The sequence below is a fragment of the Conger conger genome, chromosome 9 (assembly GCF_963514075.1).
Source record: "Conger conger chromosome 9, fConCon1.1, whole genome shotgun sequence".
In the NCBI taxonomy this organism is placed as follows: Eukaryota; Metazoa; Chordata; class Actinopteri; order Anguilliformes; family Congridae; genus Conger; species Conger conger.
The window spans coordinates 39874777-39892784 of record NC_083768.1 but is presented as its reverse complement, the minus strand read 5'-3'; the positions used below and the strand labels follow the sequence as shown (position 1 = coordinate 39892784).

The 18008-nt window shown below is 42.0% G+C and overlaps 1 protein-coding gene across 2 annotated transcripts in view; it reads left to right on the top strand.

Annotated features, from left to right (window-relative positions):
* Positions 1-8825: 8825 nt before the first annotated feature.
* Positions 8826-18008, top strand: part of LOC133137843 (zinc finger protein 521-like) — a 122763-nt gene continuing 113580 nt past the window's right edge. For both annotated transcript variants that reach the window (XM_061256224.1, XM_061256223.1), the window contains exon 1: positions 8826-9035. In XM_061256224.1, the coding sequence (XP_061112208.1) occupies positions 8996-9035 (40 nt within the window). In that variant the 5' untranslated portion in view covers positions 8826-8995. The remainder of the gene's footprint in view (positions 9036-18008) is intronic.

The window sequence follows — 18008 nt, the reverse complement described above, 5'->3', positions numbered from 1 at the left end:
CTATATAAATGCCTGCCATTTACCATTTACCATTTACTCAGAGGGTTTAATCAGAATGTAGTCAGGTGGTTGACACACTGGTGGTCATGAGGTTGAGTTGGGGCAGAGAGTTCCAGTTGCCTTCAGGACACGGTCAGAAACGCGGTCTGAGTTGTCACCTGGGACCAGGCCTAAGAGACACAGGCATGGTAGGAACAGGAGCAGGAGGAGAGGGGTGCAGACTGATTAAAAGCGGAAAATTAGCTTCGTAATGAGCGGGGCACTGAGCGCTAATGATGGCAACTGTGAAAATTAATTATTCTAATTTGGATCACTTTTGTTAAAAGCCTCAGTCCTCTCCGTTGATCAAGAGAAAGGAAGGAGAGGAAAGGAGGAAAGTTATTCCTGTCCTCTAAATCAGATTCAATAACTACATAGCATTTTCAAGTTAATTCCAATGCATTTATTTTTTTTTTCAGATAAAAAAAAAAAATCAGATTTAGCACTAAGCGACAAATTACCAGCAAAATGTAATCTGGACGCAAACAGTCCAGTATGCTATTATGTCATCCATTTTAGAAACCTCTTACTCCTGGTTAGGGTCAAAGGGAGCTGGAGCCTATCCCAGCATGCATTGGGTAAAAAGTAGGAATAGGCTCTAGGCAGGTCACCAGTCCAACACCAATCCACACCAATCCACACCAATCACCCACACATTCACAGCCCAAGCACTCTCCAGTTCATCTGACACGCAGACTCCCCAGAGGACATGGGCACGGGGAGAACATGAGAACATGCAGACTCCACAGAGGACATGGGCATGGGGAGAACATGAGAACATGCAGACTCCACAGAGGACATGGGCATGGGGAGAACATGAGAACATGCAGACTCCACAGAGGACATGGGCACGGGGAGAACATGAGAACATGCAGACTCCACAGAGGACATGGGCATGGGGAGAACATGAGAACATGCAGACTCCACAGAGGACATGGGCATGGGGAGAACATGAGAACATGCAGACTCCACAGAGGACATGGGCATGGGGAGAACATGAGAACATTCCCCAGAGGAAGGCCCGTGAGGCCACAGCCCTACCCAGTGCCACCTGCTATCATGCCATCAACCATTAAATGTCATATCAGATATCAGCATCAGTAGGAGCATTCATTGCCTCTCAAGCTTACCTGCTCAGGGTAAAAATGAGGAAAACATTTTTAATTATACCTATAACTATAAATGCATCGCAATTTCTGACAAAACATTTCTTTGATCCACTTTAATTAAATCCTGAATGGATATCAGTGCAAAGCTTTGAAGAACTTGGGTAACATTGAAAGAAACTAAAACATTTGCAAGGGTGTGGCTATCGTTCAATTAAACATTTGGAGAGGCATATCATACTGGATTAGAAAGCTTAAATAGACCAACACTTCATACATAACATTTTCTGTACTAATGAAGCAGTGAAAATTGGTCAACCCTTTCAAAGTGGACAATTGGTACGTTCTGAACTGTGATACTGAAAACATGATGGATTATCACCAAGCAGCTCCTAGAACACACCAAGACAAGACGATATTGAGCCAACGAGAGTTCATTGAGTCAGCCTGGATCAAGCTCTTATTGAGAATACAGCCCTGATCCACTTAGAGCTGTATTTGTGATATCCAATGCAATAACATCTAACTTTTGCAAGCATCTGACATGCTGAGAACAAAACAAGAACTCTTGAACATTCCATACTCAGACCTTTAGATGTCATACAGGGTCTGGCAGGACAGATGCTAGCTTTAGCCTCTTTGGGCAGAGCGCACTGCTGAGTATCCCTGGGCCTGCACTAGGATTGCTGATATAGGATTAGTTTGGCCTTTCAGTTAATAATGGATAAGGCAGGGCAAAATATGTACTGTCACATGACAGTGTGCAACTTACTTAGATACTTTACCTACACTGTCGTAGAAAAAACCATACAGCAGTAGAAAGAGTAGAAGGAATGGCTTAACCCCCAAAGGATGGACACATGTCAACAGGCCTGCAACCTTGAGTGGGTGGTGTCAGAGCTGTGCTCAATTAAAACAAATTCACACTCCAGAAACTGACCAAACCAAACACTGGTCAAATTCAAATGTGAAATAAGCTCTGCTAATAAAGAACTCTTTAGATGCTGGAAATATGAATAAAAATAAATATAATAAAAAAGCACATAATTCACCAAAAAGCAAAGTCTCAGTATTATGAAATAAGAATTAGTGTAATCAATAATGGTGAATGAAAGATGTTTATTTTTAAATGATCAGTAATTTGCAGGAATTGTAGTGGTGTCTAAAGGGTTAAAGTATTTCAGATAAAGTATTTGACCCCGGGTCTAGGCTGAATGTGTGCAGTGGGGGGCGGGGGGGTCACAGTGCCCGTCGGGAGCAGCCAAACCCCTCCGAGTCACAGTGGGATCCGTTGCCATGGGGAAAAACGTTCCTGCATTCCCAACATTCCGGGGAATGAATACTCAGATTCCCCATGAGAGATCTTTGCATCTGAAACATCCATGAAACCAGCCATAAGGAGGCACATCCAGTGCATTTGGCCGAACTCTCTGTATCTCCTTAGTTACGGAGGAACCACAAGCATTCTGAACCCCAGGAAGGTTACTTCTCTAGCTGTTACCCTTCAACTTTTCTCATGTTGTTTTTCTTATTGATTGTTTGCTTTTTGTTGTTTTTTTTGTTGTTTTTTTTTTTTTTTTGAGGGGACAGAGTCCAGCAGTTCAAATCCAATTTCTGTAAGTTTGCGGATCAGAAAACACCCATAAACATAAAAACAAAAAGGTTGGACAAGATGAAAACCCCCCTTGGGCCCCCAAGGGCCGAGCGGAGCGGCGGGTGGCATAATTCATGCCCATTGTTTTGCTGACGAGGTGAAGCACATTCAGGGGTGCTGGGGAGGGGGAAGGGGGGGGGGGGGGGGGGTCGAGCTCCAGGAAGTCACTTCACAGGCCTTGGGGCGAGGCAGGCCCTCTGCATGCGGGACGCGGCGGGGTTGACCCCGAGCGGGAGAAGGTCAGACTCGCCCCTCTCTGCTCCCACTAATCCCACTGTGGGGTTCCATCCCACCAGGACACTGAGGGGAATTTTCACATCTTCTGACAGAAGCACTGCGTGATGCCTGCCTGTTTTTCCCATGTTTTCTCTTTCTCTTTTTTTTTTTTTAAAGCAAGGCCAGTGGATTCAGGTGTTGAAAATACACAGCAAAATGTTCACCATTATATCAACTTTCAAAGAGTACATTTCTCTCTATCATAGTACATTCATGATCTAAGCTATTAAAGTTAAATTAACACTGAATGTTGAATGTGTTCATTGTAGTGAAGTTTTTTTGAAAAAAGGAGAATGAATCCACCCTCGTTTCCATATTTGTTCACTTTATTCAGACAGGGGGAGAGCCGAGAGGGTAACAGATAGAGAAAGGATCACAGCTCAGAGGGTGTCATGGCAGGGGATCGAACCCCATCCCCCGCAGGGGGACTCATATAGGGAGCGAGAGTCACCCACCCGATACACTGTGCATCTCTCCAGAAAGAACATTGCAAAGAAAGAAGGAAATTCTGCCGTGCTTGAAAATGACACAATGTCCAAATGAGAAAAGCACTTGTGTTTTGCAACGTGTACACTGAAAAAATGTAAAAATTTGGAACATGCAATTGCAAACAAATGAAATGCAAATAATTGTATTATTCCTGACAAAACACCACAATACAGTATATTTAACATTTGTTAGATATAGTGCCTACCATACGCTTAACATATTGTTACCGTTTTTTATACGGTAAGATTCTGGCAACCCATTTATCATTAGTTTAACATAAAATGTAAATTTTTACAGTGTATTTTCACAGTCATTGTTTACATTGCCCCCATAAAATAAAGTTATGAAAGCAGACTATCCTTACTTAATCAACAAAATTATGAATTCAGCAGAATTCAGCAATTAAACCCTTGCCATGAATTTGAAATATGTTAGGCCACATTACAGTGGTCAGACTAAATCAAAGCCAATTCTGCAATGACACAATGTTCATGTTTTTTATTTATACTTATATTGTCTGTGATATGTGTTGATGCATGGAACTGACACACAGTCAGTCTCACAAACATCACAAGTGACACGCTTTGGGAAGAGAGTGAGGACGTCCACCCAGTGTCCCACCCAGCTGTGCAGTCCAGCCCTGCTCCAGTTTCCTCATCTGAGACTCATGATGAACAGGGAACTGCGCCTTTCTGAGTTACCTAAATTCCACACAACACAGAAAGAGAGGCAGTGTGGTTTTATTTCTGCAAAATACACCAGTGCTAACAAACAATGTATATGCTTAAATTATATACATATACCATGTATTCTTTAAGAGTAACTACCATCTGAGTTCATGTAGCAGATTGTTTCATGTGTTATTTAATTAATAATTTAATCAGACCCTCTTTCTCTCACCCCTCTCATCACTGATTTCAGGTTCTTGCATATGACTCTGTATCGCTGGACTGTATGTCTGGGGCTTGTGCCAAGCTGTACCCTGGAAAAAAAATCAATACTACTGCAGTCTCTTAATTTCAGGAACATCGCAGGCTGCAGCCCGTGTTTCCCTCCTAGCACTATTAAACGCGACGGCTCTTGCGACATCCAGGACTGTCCTGTTCCACTGCTCAGAATCTCTTGGAGATTTCAGAGAAAATGACTTGTTTTTGATATCCATATATGTTTCATTCAATTCTGCTCTCTTGAGCGCAAGCATTGTCAGCCAATACCATAGAGATGAGTGTGCCAAATGATGAGTTTATTCTGCAAACAAAAGAACAATTAAACAATTTCCTGAGGATAGAAATAACCATGAAAGAAAAGCACATACAATTCCTATAGAGTAGTGAAAGTTCCAAAATCCTTCCAGTCGAACATTACAATTCATTATACCGCATCCCCACCCCCACCCAAAAAAGGGAAAACAGTAAAATTCATATGTCTGGAACGGCATAGTGCTGTTAAATAAGCAGTGTGCTAACCTGCTCTGACACTGCTGCTGAAGACCGTGCATCCTGCTTGCTTTTAATGAGAGCCTCCTGCATCCCCGCTGAGCCCGGGAACTGACCTCACATCCAGCCTTCCACCCCAGGCTGCGTTCAACCCCACTGCTGCCCCCCTGCACTGACCCCACCTCCGGGCAGGTCTGGGAAAGTGCAAAAGGACAGACCGCCCCCTCCACCACCCTTTCTGTTAAGTTGGTGGTGAATTTCTGCAGAGGATAAACCATGCTACTGCAGCTAATGAGGCAATGGGCAATGCAGCATTTTTATCTATCCCAAAACTGAGACAGAGTAAGAAAGGGTTAGTGTGTGTGTGTGTGTATGTTTGATTGTTTGTTTTGGGGAGTGGGTTGCCGCTACCAGGTAGGGAACATGATCTGAATCCAAAAAGCCATTGGCTCCTACAGTAGCCATACTCAATTGTCAGTGGATCATAGATCATCTTTCATTATAAAGTCTGTACAGCTTGTCAACTCAGACTCGTATATGCATAGTCTGTATGTGGAGGGGCTGTGGAAGGCGTCTGAGAAAGGCTGGGGTCATGTCAAGCATTTTTTCCGCATGCACGTCATTTCATGTAATTTAGCTTGTATGAACTAGCCTACGTTTGTTTCCGCAGCAAGTATACATCCAGCATTAGTCAGGGTCATTTTGGTTATTGCTGCATTAGTCCATCACACGGATGTACCTGCCGTCACTAGGTTACCAGTTGTTGTCTGTGAAGGATAGGCCACTCCATTGATTGGTGCTAGCCCTGGTGTAAAGTCAAGTTACGACCAGCTTGAAATACCAGCTACCAGCTGGTACATAGCTTGAGCTGGTCAAACCATGTTGAGTGTACAGCTGGTCTAACTGGTCAACCAGCAACCAGCTGTTTCAAAACCAAGCTTGAGCTGTTTATTTCAGGAGCTCTCTCCTGTAGACCTGAGAGTCTGTCATGTGTCAGGTAGTCACTGGCTAAAAGCATGTTTGGGGAGTGAGTATATACAGTATGCTCCACCTGCAGAATGGCTGTTTGTGTTCCTGGCTTTAAAGTGAAGGCCACTTGGTAAACAGAGGGTTTCAAAGTGAGAACACAGTCAACAAGAGTGATTAATAAACACATCAGGTAGACATCTGTTTTGTCATCAGATAATGAATTCCCTGCTCCTTAGAGATCAATCATTCCTTGGCGTCAACATATTCCTGCAGTCAGGATGCTCCGACAAGGTCTATACAGGCAGCAGGCTAATCTCTCAGAGAGGGTCACCTAGCCTAGGTGAGAAACCAGAGCTGTTTCTATATATGGTGACTCCTGGGAAAACAATTCCATCATTTTTACAAGCTGTTCACTCCCTTGAACGATCTATGAAACCCAACCTGAGCATAGTGAAACAGAAGAAGCATTTATAACAAAAAAAAACAACAATAATAAAAAATAACATTATCCTAATAATCATAATCATAATAATCATTGCTTTCTGTATCCGTTTTCACCCAATGACTATTAGATTTTTTTTTTTACCCTCTTGAGTCCTTACACCCCTCACCTGGATCAACAAAAGCCCCAAACGATACTCAACAATCCCACAACGCCCTCTCGTCTTCTATTTCTGTCGTTTCCTGAGAAAGCTCAAAGTTTCCCAGAAGGACAGAGGAAAGTGAACATGGAGGAGGCTTGGCCTTTAGTCCGCAGGTTGCAGATTAGTTTCATCACTTGGGGGCCTGAGCTTGCCCTGGCCCCCCGAGGCTGAAGACCTCTCTCCCAGGGATGGGTGGCTGTGGCAGTGCTGGACTTTCGCCGGAGCTTATTTGCACATGGCAGGAGGTGGCGGGGAGGAGAGGGGGCGAGGAGACACCACCTCCATCCTACATTATAACAAGGCAGAGACACCTTCCCAGGAGGGGCCAGGTCTGCAGGGAATACAGCCCATAATGCACTGCACCTCCTATACCACACCGCTTGTGTGTCTATAGCAGAAGTAATCCAGGCAAACGCTTGGCAGAAATCAGAAATACAAAACACACTGTGAATATTTTAATAATAAACAGGCAAAATTACAAAATAATATGTGTTGTCTATTTTGACAGCTGAAGTAGAAAAAACACATGCTATGCATAGCTACCCTAGTCTTGTCATAGGTGCTGGAGTTATAGGGGAATTTGAATGTAAAAAGATGGAAAACCCCATACACTATTTTTCAATGCTCACATTCATACGCAACATGTATACTGGAACTGATGAAGACCTGCGGGTCGAAATGTTGTGTGCTGCATTTAGTTCAATAAATGGGCGCATTGAAGAGTCGTGTGTCAGGGTTTCCCTCTTTTTACTATTTATTTGGACAGCTACCAGAAAAAGAAATATGTTTAGTTGGATTTCTCAATTTTTTACTTTTGCTATATAAATGTTTTCTTCATAATATACATACTTTTGTGGGGCATTGTTTGATTTAATAGGGATGCTTCACTTTCATATCTTTAAACTGGAATTACATGGTCCTATATATCTTGACCATCTGGTTGTTTCAGAAAAGGAATTGAAAAGTGTGAAACACTGTTCAGGAAATAAAACAATTTATTTCCTGAACTTACCCTACTTCAAAACAACCAGCCAGTCAAGGTGTATCCTATATAGGGTTATCTAACATATGAGTAATCTCTTAATAGCTAGTATTCTTACGATAATTTAAAGTTGTGCCTTGACCACGTTACAGAAGCTTGCCATCTTGTTCATGATATTTAGACTGAATCTAATTACTGTCGTATTTCTTCTTCCTAAAGATCACCATGGCACCATTAAAATAAAACAGTTTTGTTGCTATTATGCTGCTTCTCGACTCTTTTCAAACACTAACAATCAGACAATTACGCACAAAAAAACAAATATTTGTTCCTGGTCAGGGTCATTAACTGGTGCCCCTGTCGTGAAACGCACGCTTCCGTATTCCAGTCGATCGTCTCTTTTATCCTGCAGGTGCTTTGGTCCTAACAGCAACTGCGACACCGCCGAAATGTTCTCCCTAATCGCTACTGCCAGAAGGGGGACTATCACTCTGCCGAAGACCAAGCGCGAAAGCGACTCGGTTTATCCAACTGACTCCAGATCCGTACGCAAGACGGGATCCAGGAGTCCGCTTTTTGCCGGAGTCCCAAGGATTTTTAATCATGCCTCTCTGTCTGTGTGTGAGTGCAGGCAGGCTGACAATGATTTCCTCAGTGATTACGTACAGAGCGACTCCCTGCGGGTTAGGGGCCCCCTCTGGAGTCATCCCGATGGCTTTGGGGGCCTTACTTCCATTTCCCATTATTATCTGGACTACCGGAGCGACAGCGCAGTCCAAGACCTTGCAGGTTTGTGACGAGGAGGGAGCACACATTCTCTCTCCGCTTCTTTTACCAATTTAGACGTAGACTTAGATCAGATTGACATCCAAATCCAGGAACAGCTAACTGGAATAACGGAAAGGGACAGCCTAATTTAGTTAAGTAGCTAGCTATGTAGGGGGGAAAGTAAAATATTTTTTTCTTTCTTTTTGTTTTGTTGCATTTTTTCCCCGTTTTCGCAGCGGGCGATTGCCAATGTCTTTCTTTTCGCGGTTACCGTTAAGATCAAATGCTAAGGGCTACAATTCTGTTTTTAAAGAGCATCTGTGTTTGCGCGCGTATGTTTATTGAATGGGAAAATGAAAGTATGCGACGGAATTTTGACACTTTTCCAGCTACCGCAGTCGAATTAAATGGATAGGTATCAATAGCTCAGTTATATATTTAAAACAAAAACATTATCTCAGCCTACCTATATCAGAATTGCGATCCTATTATTTTACTTACATTTTTGCGATGTCGAATTCGCTACCCTTGTGTTCGAAAATAATCGCGGATTTCCTATGATATTCGTTATCTAGAGTAGGCTATACAATTTCTCGGTGTGAAACTGAGCAACTTCAGCTGTTTTCTGTAGGATGTCTCGCCGCAAGCAAGCCAAACCAAGATCATTGAAAGGTAAGTGAAACGCTAGCTGATTCCATGCAACTCCGGTGTCTCTTAAGGTGGACCGCAACCAAGTTTTATAATAGTGAAAGCCTGTAGGCTACGATGAATAACGATATGCTTTATAGCAACACACTCTATGCAAACGCGGCGATATAGCTACCAAATAAAACTAACAATAATGTACCTACCGAACTAAAACGAAAGTAAACCGTTTTTTTTTTTTTTCGTTTCTGGAAATTGGTTCACAAACAATTTACCGTCTACTGACAGCATTGTAACCACTGATTGCGTAAGTGTATATTTTACTCGATACTACGGCCACATAACGTGCCTTGAAAGTAAGATATATTTTGTGGAAGTTAATTGCAGCGGTTTGCCTGTATGTTGGGTAAAAACAGGCGATTGAAAAGCCAAGCCACTGCTACCTCAGAGGGTAACTGCTGTGACGATTTGTTTGAAATCCATCTCGAGTTTTGTACCCTGTCAGAAAAAGCTGTTTAAGTTCAGAGCTGAAATTGTGTTGGAATGTTGCGAAGAGTTTGTGGTGTCCCGTCATGTGACGCCAGTTTAGAGGACCGTGTGATAGCGCAATTGACAAGCAGTCTTGAGAGAGCAGATTTTAAGGAAGGGACATGAAGAGTAGCCTACGAATAACAGGCGTATTTCGTGGAGCGATGGGGTTTTTTCCTTGGGTTTGTTCCGTGAATAGGGGAACAAGTGGTATACAGCGGATTTGGGGGACTTCATTTCCGTACAGACAGAAGCCAATAGTACTGATTAAACTAGGAAGACTATTTATCGGCTGTCGTCGCTCATTAATGCATTATGTTATGACAGATCTAATGCATTCGTATGCGCTGGGGAATTACGCATGTACGAGCAGTGAATAATAGCTTTACTGCAGTATGCTACGTTATTCATACTGATCAGACTCTGATCTGATCACTGTGGGACCCATTTCTATTATCGTTTTCAGTAATTCACTTGTATTTTTTTTGCTGAAATGCAATGGAGTGACTAAAGCGTGCCGCACAAATCGGCACGTTCCTAACAGAGGATTTAACGGTGTTTGTTGGACGAAGACAGTGTTTTTGGATTTCAGAAAGTACGCACGCACGCACGCGCGGATAGTGGGTTTTCTAGTGTGCAGCTGGCAGTAGGGTGACTGCTGATCTGCAGGGTTGAGCTTCAGTTCATCTGGCTGGCATTGTATTTTACACAGCAAATAATTGTTCACAATTTCACATGCCCAGCGAGAGGTCCGTGGGCTCTTCCCCCTCCCTTTCTTCTTCTTCTTCTTCAAAGTATTCGGCTCAAAGGAAGATTGCGTCTTCCTTTCTTTACAGATTATGCCGGTCGTGTGGCGATCTTCAATACTTAAACAAATGTGGACCATTGTTGTTTATTATGATTATTATTGACAATTTTCTCATTTCAAGTGAAACATTTATATTAGTACACAGGCCCAATAGTAATTCTCGTTCATATCCGGGGCTACATACATAGTTTTCATTTGACGTAGCTGTTTAAATGGCAGTATTTTTACTGAAGAACTTGGGTTAAATAAGGGTACAACTGCAGGGCCCCAATGGGGGTTGGAACTTGTAACTTGCAACTTACCTGCTCCATAAACACTGTGCCACATGTTCTTCACATTTACACTGAAGCCTGTTGCTTTATTTGGGGCCAATAATATTTGGCCTTCTATTAATTCTAATAATAATAAAAAATAAAAATACAATACGACAAGAGACGACTGGCTTGAAAATTCAGAAATTCTCCTGTGGAGATATGCCCACTGGTTCTGTCAGATCAAGGCATTGTAGGTTGTTATTTTATGTGTATGCATTCAACACAGATGTCTTTAAATAATTTTCACAGTCTGGACGCTAAACCCACATGCTATAGGATTATCTAGGAATTTGTACATAATAAAATAAACCTGGGTATTGAAAGAGAAACTCACACAAATGTGCAAGACAATTTATTTTCAGGAGCAGTTTTTACAATGCCGGTTTGCTACGATAACCTGTGTGTGTGTGTGTGTGTGTGTGTGCGTGTGCGCATGTTCTATTTTGATCATAACCGCCATTCAAATCCAGGTTCCAGCTCTAACCATAGGGCCCACAGCTGTGCCAGTGTAGATTTTTGATGTGGAGGGAGACAATGGACCCTTAAAAAATGAGGGGTAAAAAAACCAGAACAAAAGTCCCCCTGTGCTTTCAGTTGATTGATGGCGTTTTTATTATTTGTCCTAGAGTCGCTGAAGCTGACCGACAAGTTAGTCACGCTCTCAAAATCAGTGAGAGACGGTAACCCATGTGGTCTGTCATAATACGGTTCAGTGTTCCAGTATGGTTTATCTTGGAGTCAACCTGGAGCTGGTCGTTGGGCTCACTAAATTTAAGATCCTGTTCCACACAGAGAAACTCTGTCTGTTTTCACAGCAAACCTTAACATGCATCTGCTTGACTTGCCAATTTCTTAGAGAAATAAACGTAAAGGTAGATGTTTTTGTCAGTTGTCCTGATTATTATTATTTTTTTAAGTGCTTGTAGGACATCTGTGAATATGTTTGTATGTATAGTTTGAAATGAGTGTGGAATGGTCTTTTGTGGAAGTCAGGGTGCATGAAGCACTAGGATCTTGGAGAATGTTGTGGTAGAATCTTGTAGTTGTCAGGTTGCATTTACCACCAGCGACATCAAAGGATTGTGAAATTTGGATGGTGGTTGGGAGGGGGTAGATAAGAGTAAAGTTTCCTCTGGGATGGGGGGAGGGGCGGTCACGACCCCCCTGAGAACTCCTGGAGTGAGGGCAGCAGGGGACGGTGTGGTTGATGACTGGGGGTGGGTCGGGGACCTTGACTACTGCTGTCACCCTGTGGACCTCGTCCTTTTCCATTGGCTCCGACAGAGAGTCAGAGGTTGTGTTAATTCCCAGTGCGGGGAGGGCGACTCTAGCAGTCCCATTTCAATTAAATCTGAGAGACAGAGCTGCCGGTGTTATTGCTGAGGGAATAATCGCTTCGACGCCCGGGCCATACATCAGCCGGGTATGCAAACATGTCACGCTTCTCCGCTGACATTTACCCAATCCTTGCATTCCATATTGTTTTTGTTCTTCCCTTCCCGTGGCCCTGGAACAGGCTGTAATTTCATTTTTTGCGACATTACAAAACGAGCCGCCATCCGCCCGGCTGCTTGGAGACGCTTCCTGTGATGTAGCGTACCGTACAGGGACGGGGGCTTTATTAAATCCGGGGGCATGTGACGCCTGGCGCACGTCGCTTTCCCTCACAAGTATTTCTGTTTGAGTTTGTGTTCGCTCCTTTAGCACAGAGGATGCACTTCAGCTTCCTGCTTTACGCGCATGGAGCATATACTCACTTGTGTGTGTGTGTGTGTGTGTGTGTGTGTGTGTGTGTGTGTGTGTGTGTGTCTGTAAACATCTCACCCGTTCCATTAAATACATTTATAGCTTTTTTAAAAGAGGGTGCTGTGTCAAAAATTCCTTGTGCAAATTTAGAAGTATTTTGTCACCACATATATGTTCTTAGGGCTTTCAGGCCAATGCCATTTGGATTCTTTCCTGTAGTACATTTGTTAATAGGTGATTTTACTTTTCACAACAACTATCAGAAAAGTTCATAACAAGTGTAAAATGCTATTTTTCAAATGGGTCATCTTTTTGATCATCGTATATCCAGACAATATTCCATTTCTTATAGCATCAGTAAATGCATGTTAAATATGATATTATATTAAATATGGTCTGACTGATTTTAAAATCCATATTTCATTTTTATTTCTAACCTTATATTTGTAAAAGTGTATTATGAATCTTTTTATTATCATTTTATTTTTTATTCCTGTAATGTGCAAAAAATGTGCATTAGTATATGCCCCAGTTAGTTGTTGGATGTTTACGGGGTGTACGGATGTAGACCAATCAGGAGCATGGACTCCTCTGTTCTGTAGACCTATCAGTGATGAGGTGGTCACATATGGTTGCTGGGGTGACTGGGCCTTCTCTAGATCTGCCCATAAGCCAATATTCAAAAATCATGCCCATGTCCACACTGTACTGTGTACATCCGACGAGTGACAAAATAAGTAAGGGTATGCATATTCAATATTTATTTGGTTTACACACATCTACTATACATCTTAGTCAAACATTATTTTATATAGTAGGATGTGAACAATGCCTGTATGCACAATTTTATTTATGTTAGAATCTGTTCCCTTTAAAGAATGGACATGAAACCAGTGCCAGCACATTTCAGCCTCGAACACAGTCAGTGTTTTTAACACACGCTTATTTTGGTTTACAGAAATGTAAAACATCTTTTCGGAAAAACGGTATATAAATAAAATGTGTTATTGTGATTTCTTTTTTTTAAATGTTTTTGAGGCAACTGACATGCATTTTTTTTACCATTTTAATTAGTGTTGATTTTCTTATTGACTGAAAGATCTGACAGAGAGCACTTATTAACACCTTTAAATGTGAAACAAAAAAGTTACTGCAATCATTGCAGCAATTATAATACAAGAATGTGCAAAGTTCCATTATCATCCCTGCTGCTGTTTCTAACACTCAGCCGAGCAGTCTCACAGTGCCCGGGGCGCTGATTTTACTTTTGTTTTTTGTTCTTATTGTGTATTAATTTCTCAGTTTTTAATAGTTTTTGAAGTTTCAGGTGCCGCAGTGTTAACAGTTGGTTCTGTCAGGCTCCTAAAATGGATCCGACATTATGGCTCATGAAATGTCGTAGACAAAGGCGGGAAGGGACTGTTACTTTATTTCACACACAACAGGGAAACCTCCGAATCCGGAAAACTCACACCCTGGATCTTTGATTTGTTGAAAATATGTCTCTATTGAAATTATACAGACAGTCTCATTTAGTCTGTATAAGTTCATTAACCTAAGATCACAAATCCAGTTTGAAATTAGCGCTGAAATGATAGCAAATGTACAGGGATTTGACTGGTCAATATATGATTGGTTGGTTGTCTGGGTAATCAAACATTATATACCTAATATATATAATTTTCTTTTTACGGTAGCACTAAACGTTGTGTTAACTTCTTTCAATTCAGTGATCCCTGTATTACAGTTGACTTGAGGGCTTTATTGTCACAATAACAGATACACAGCCCTGTCCCTCAGAGCTCTAACAGGCTGCGTTTGACCTCCAAACGGACGCTAAATTGAGCTGTAATCCTCCAGGTGAATGTCTTACTTTCAGGTCAGGATGGATAATGCTGTCATGGCCCTCACCATTTTAAGTCCCATCTCTGTAATGGTGGCATCACTTACAGCACGAGCCAGACATTTTCCAATGATGTCCAGAGAAAGATAATTGCAGGAATGAGTCTGGCAGCTTCACAGCTGAATGGCAGTTGATGGTATGTACGTGTCCCATGAGCCTGCTTCTCCAGCCAATGGGAAGTGGTTAGAAAGGCTCTCGGACAGACGATGCGGCGCGGTCTATAGTGCAGCCTGGCCCATTCTCGGCCTGTATGACCTGCTCTTTCTGTACCGTGATCCCATCCCTACCTTTTACCCTCTATACCTTTTACCCCCCCGCCCATCTGAATAAATAAATACCTAGGTAGACTGCCCCCACTCTCTTAAAAAAGACCAGTATCATATCCAGGAGTCCCAAAACATTGCATGAATGTTTTAAAATAGGAATGTGATTGATCTTAATACCTACAGTGACCATGGCCTTTATACTATCGCATACTAATTTAAAACTATGTGACATAGGGTAGCATATAATACTACATAACTCTGCATATACTGCACAACAATGTGTTAGCCGCCACCAACCTAGCTGAGCCGACAGTAGGTATGACTGTTTCTGGTTTCTGCTATATTTAGAATGGCTAATTACATTATTAGATTATTATTAGGCTTCATGACTGCAGGTGACCATATGCTGAAGGTGTTTTACTGTTAATTAAGATTCAGGCTCTTAATGACATGTACAATGACTGTACAGTCAAGAGCTCAGATGAAAGAACCATGACCAGAGTTGTCTACCTCTGCTTGGACAACACATTTCAATTGAGTGTGATTTAGTTATTTGTATTGTATTATCACTATATATTTGTCTACAATGTATTGTGTGAGCAGCAGCTTTGTATAACTGCCTTCTTCATCACAATGTTATGAATATGATGGCAAAAGTGTGGTAGCTATACCATTAGCTTTTCTCCAGTCATCGAGGAGGAAGGGCACATGGGACCATGAGGTGATTAAGTAATCATTCATGGAATGCTCTATTGTGCAATTACGCTGGCGTGATTTTCTTTCCTTTACATGAATTTTGGAAGGATTGTGGAATGAAGTGTTTTTGTTGATGAGGTTTTTTTTTCCCCCTCTTACTTTTAACATGGACTGCTCAGACGAGCGGACCTCTTGTTTACCGTGTGTTCCTGCTGAGATGAATGAAGTTGGGGAAGTCCGAGGGAAAGATCTGCAAAACTTTTAATAAGAGCTCGGCGCTTATAAATAATGACTTCTCCAGCTTGCGGTAATGCGAAAGTTCGGTTTTCCCATCATCGTCAGTCGTTAAGTGAATTTTCTGCCTCGCCTCCCTTATTTCACCAACAGGGACAGTAATCAAAAAGCCCAAAAAAATAAAAAAACAAAAACTCAAACTCCCTGCGCCAATTTATGATGAAACCATAGGGGATTCATTAAAGCCCTTTCTCTAAATGATCCGACGTGCGTACTCTCTATAGCCAAGGAGAAACTCATTAAGATGTTGTCTAAGCTCACAGGGCTTCATTCATGAAGGCTCTTAATAAGGAACGCTGGAAGCTGCCCTGCAAGGAGAAGCATTACGTTTACAAATAAGTCGGTATTCACCAAGGTGACAGGGGTCCGGGTAAGATGTGCTTTATGGATATAATTAGCGCGTTATTATCTGGCTTCCTGGAGTGGGCATGGCCTCTGGGTCTGAAAACGGGCAGTCATTCAGGAGGGAAGCCTCAGACAGTCCAACAATGAGTGTGGCGCCTCAATAAATACTGTAACACTCTCCTCATACGTGGGTTCATACATGGTATTCATACGTCTTCCTTGTGCAAAAGTTGGGATTTTTTATTTTGTATCAACTAGCATTAAAAATGTCGGGAAAGTTTTGGTGCCCAGTGCAGCCCATTTTGAAACTCCCCAGGATTGGGGTGAATTGACCAGACTCCCTCCTTGAATGTTCAGGACTATTAGAGGAGTGCACCTGAAGTGCCTCTTTTCCTCCCATTCTACACACTGCCCCCGTGTGCTGATGCGTTTCAAACGCTGCACAGAAAGTCCGTTACAGTTCCTGGTGTGCTTTGCTATCGCTCTCGGCAGAGCGTGCGGTGTCGTGTCGGGTCTGTGCTGCAGGTGGGCGGGGATACGAGGCCATGCGTCCTGCAGGAGCACTCTCCAGAGTTCATGACAGACGTCGAGGAACCTTGGTCTTTTGTGCGGTGAGATAATTGTCTCTCTGAAGGCGGCTGTGTTAGAATGTGCATTCCATTCTTAACGTTTTCGTTAGACAATTTACACTGTAATGCCCCCTGCATGACGGATTATAAATCCACAACAGGATTTGATGAATCCTAATCGACAGTACCTAAAGGATTAAAACTTCACATTTGGCATTTACAACAATGGAGGGGTGCGAGTCCTGAGCTTAACTCCCAGCAGCTTGTTTGTCACAGCCTAAGAATGCAAGATGCACAAGTTTACAGTGGTTGCTAAATTCATGAAAGAAACTTTTTCTAAATTTCACAAGGAGATTCAAAAACTTTGGTTTGATGAGAGGCAGGTTTGACATCACCATTGAACGCCTGGGGCTCGCTGAGAATACTACCCGCTACCCATAGGATTTAAAAGCTGCTTTAATTACTTTAAATATGCAATTTTGTGCCTTTTAAACCCACTAGTTTGCATTTGCAGCCTCCCCGAAGCTCGTCTGTTGGGAGGTCGTGTCTACCACACGTTTTCTTTGCTAAGGAAAATGAGAGGGTTGATACAAAAGGCAAAAGTGAGAGTACATTTCAGCTGCAGGGGTGGTAGTACAAGGCATCAATTCCTCGGTGAGATCCTAATTTTACATGAACCAGGTGGGAGAGTCTATTGTTCTGTTCCTACTGCTAAAAACCATTTGGCTCCCCTGCACATGACTCACGGCAATGAACATTCTAGAAAAACAAGTACGGGGAGGGGTGGATGTGGGGGAAATCGTATTATGAAAGAGTTAAATGTGCACTCATGCGGCCAAGGCAAAGCTGGAAATACAGAGGAAATGTTTATTTTATTGCATTGGAATTGGAACAAGATTATTTGGCCATTTAAAATTTTCTGTAAAGATATTCTTATCCCAGGTTTTCCTATTTATATTCGGTTGACCTCAAAGTTATGTCATTTTATTTACGTTTTTTAATTTTTAGTTCTTAATATTAACACTGAATGCTCTTGCTCTGGTAGTGTATCTGTGTATGTCCAAATCAATGTATTATGTTTTGCATTTTCAGGCCTGGACTAATGGAATTATGAATTTCCGCATTGGGAAAGAACTATTCTATGCCATTGACAAATATGATGTCATGTCTACGCACTTTTTAAAATAATGACCTACATGTTACATGATCCATTTCTGCGGAATGGTTTGCAATAGACTTCATTATTCCTTTAAGTGACAATGTAATAGTCATGAATAGAATTTCCAGTTATGGTAGTTTGTTTTATTCACTCTACACATACATATAAAAATAGTTTTACTAATTATTTACTATTTACTATTGGTATTCTGGTATTCTCCAGCAGCACAGTGGGCTTTAGTGGTTCTTGTTGTCACTTTTGTCTGTTGGTGTTTTGAATTGGAGGTTCGGCAATCAATGATGTACACTGTGTGTGGCTTTAGAGTCGTTTTCCTTCCAAACCAGTTTCTGAATGAAATCAAAACTCATGAAT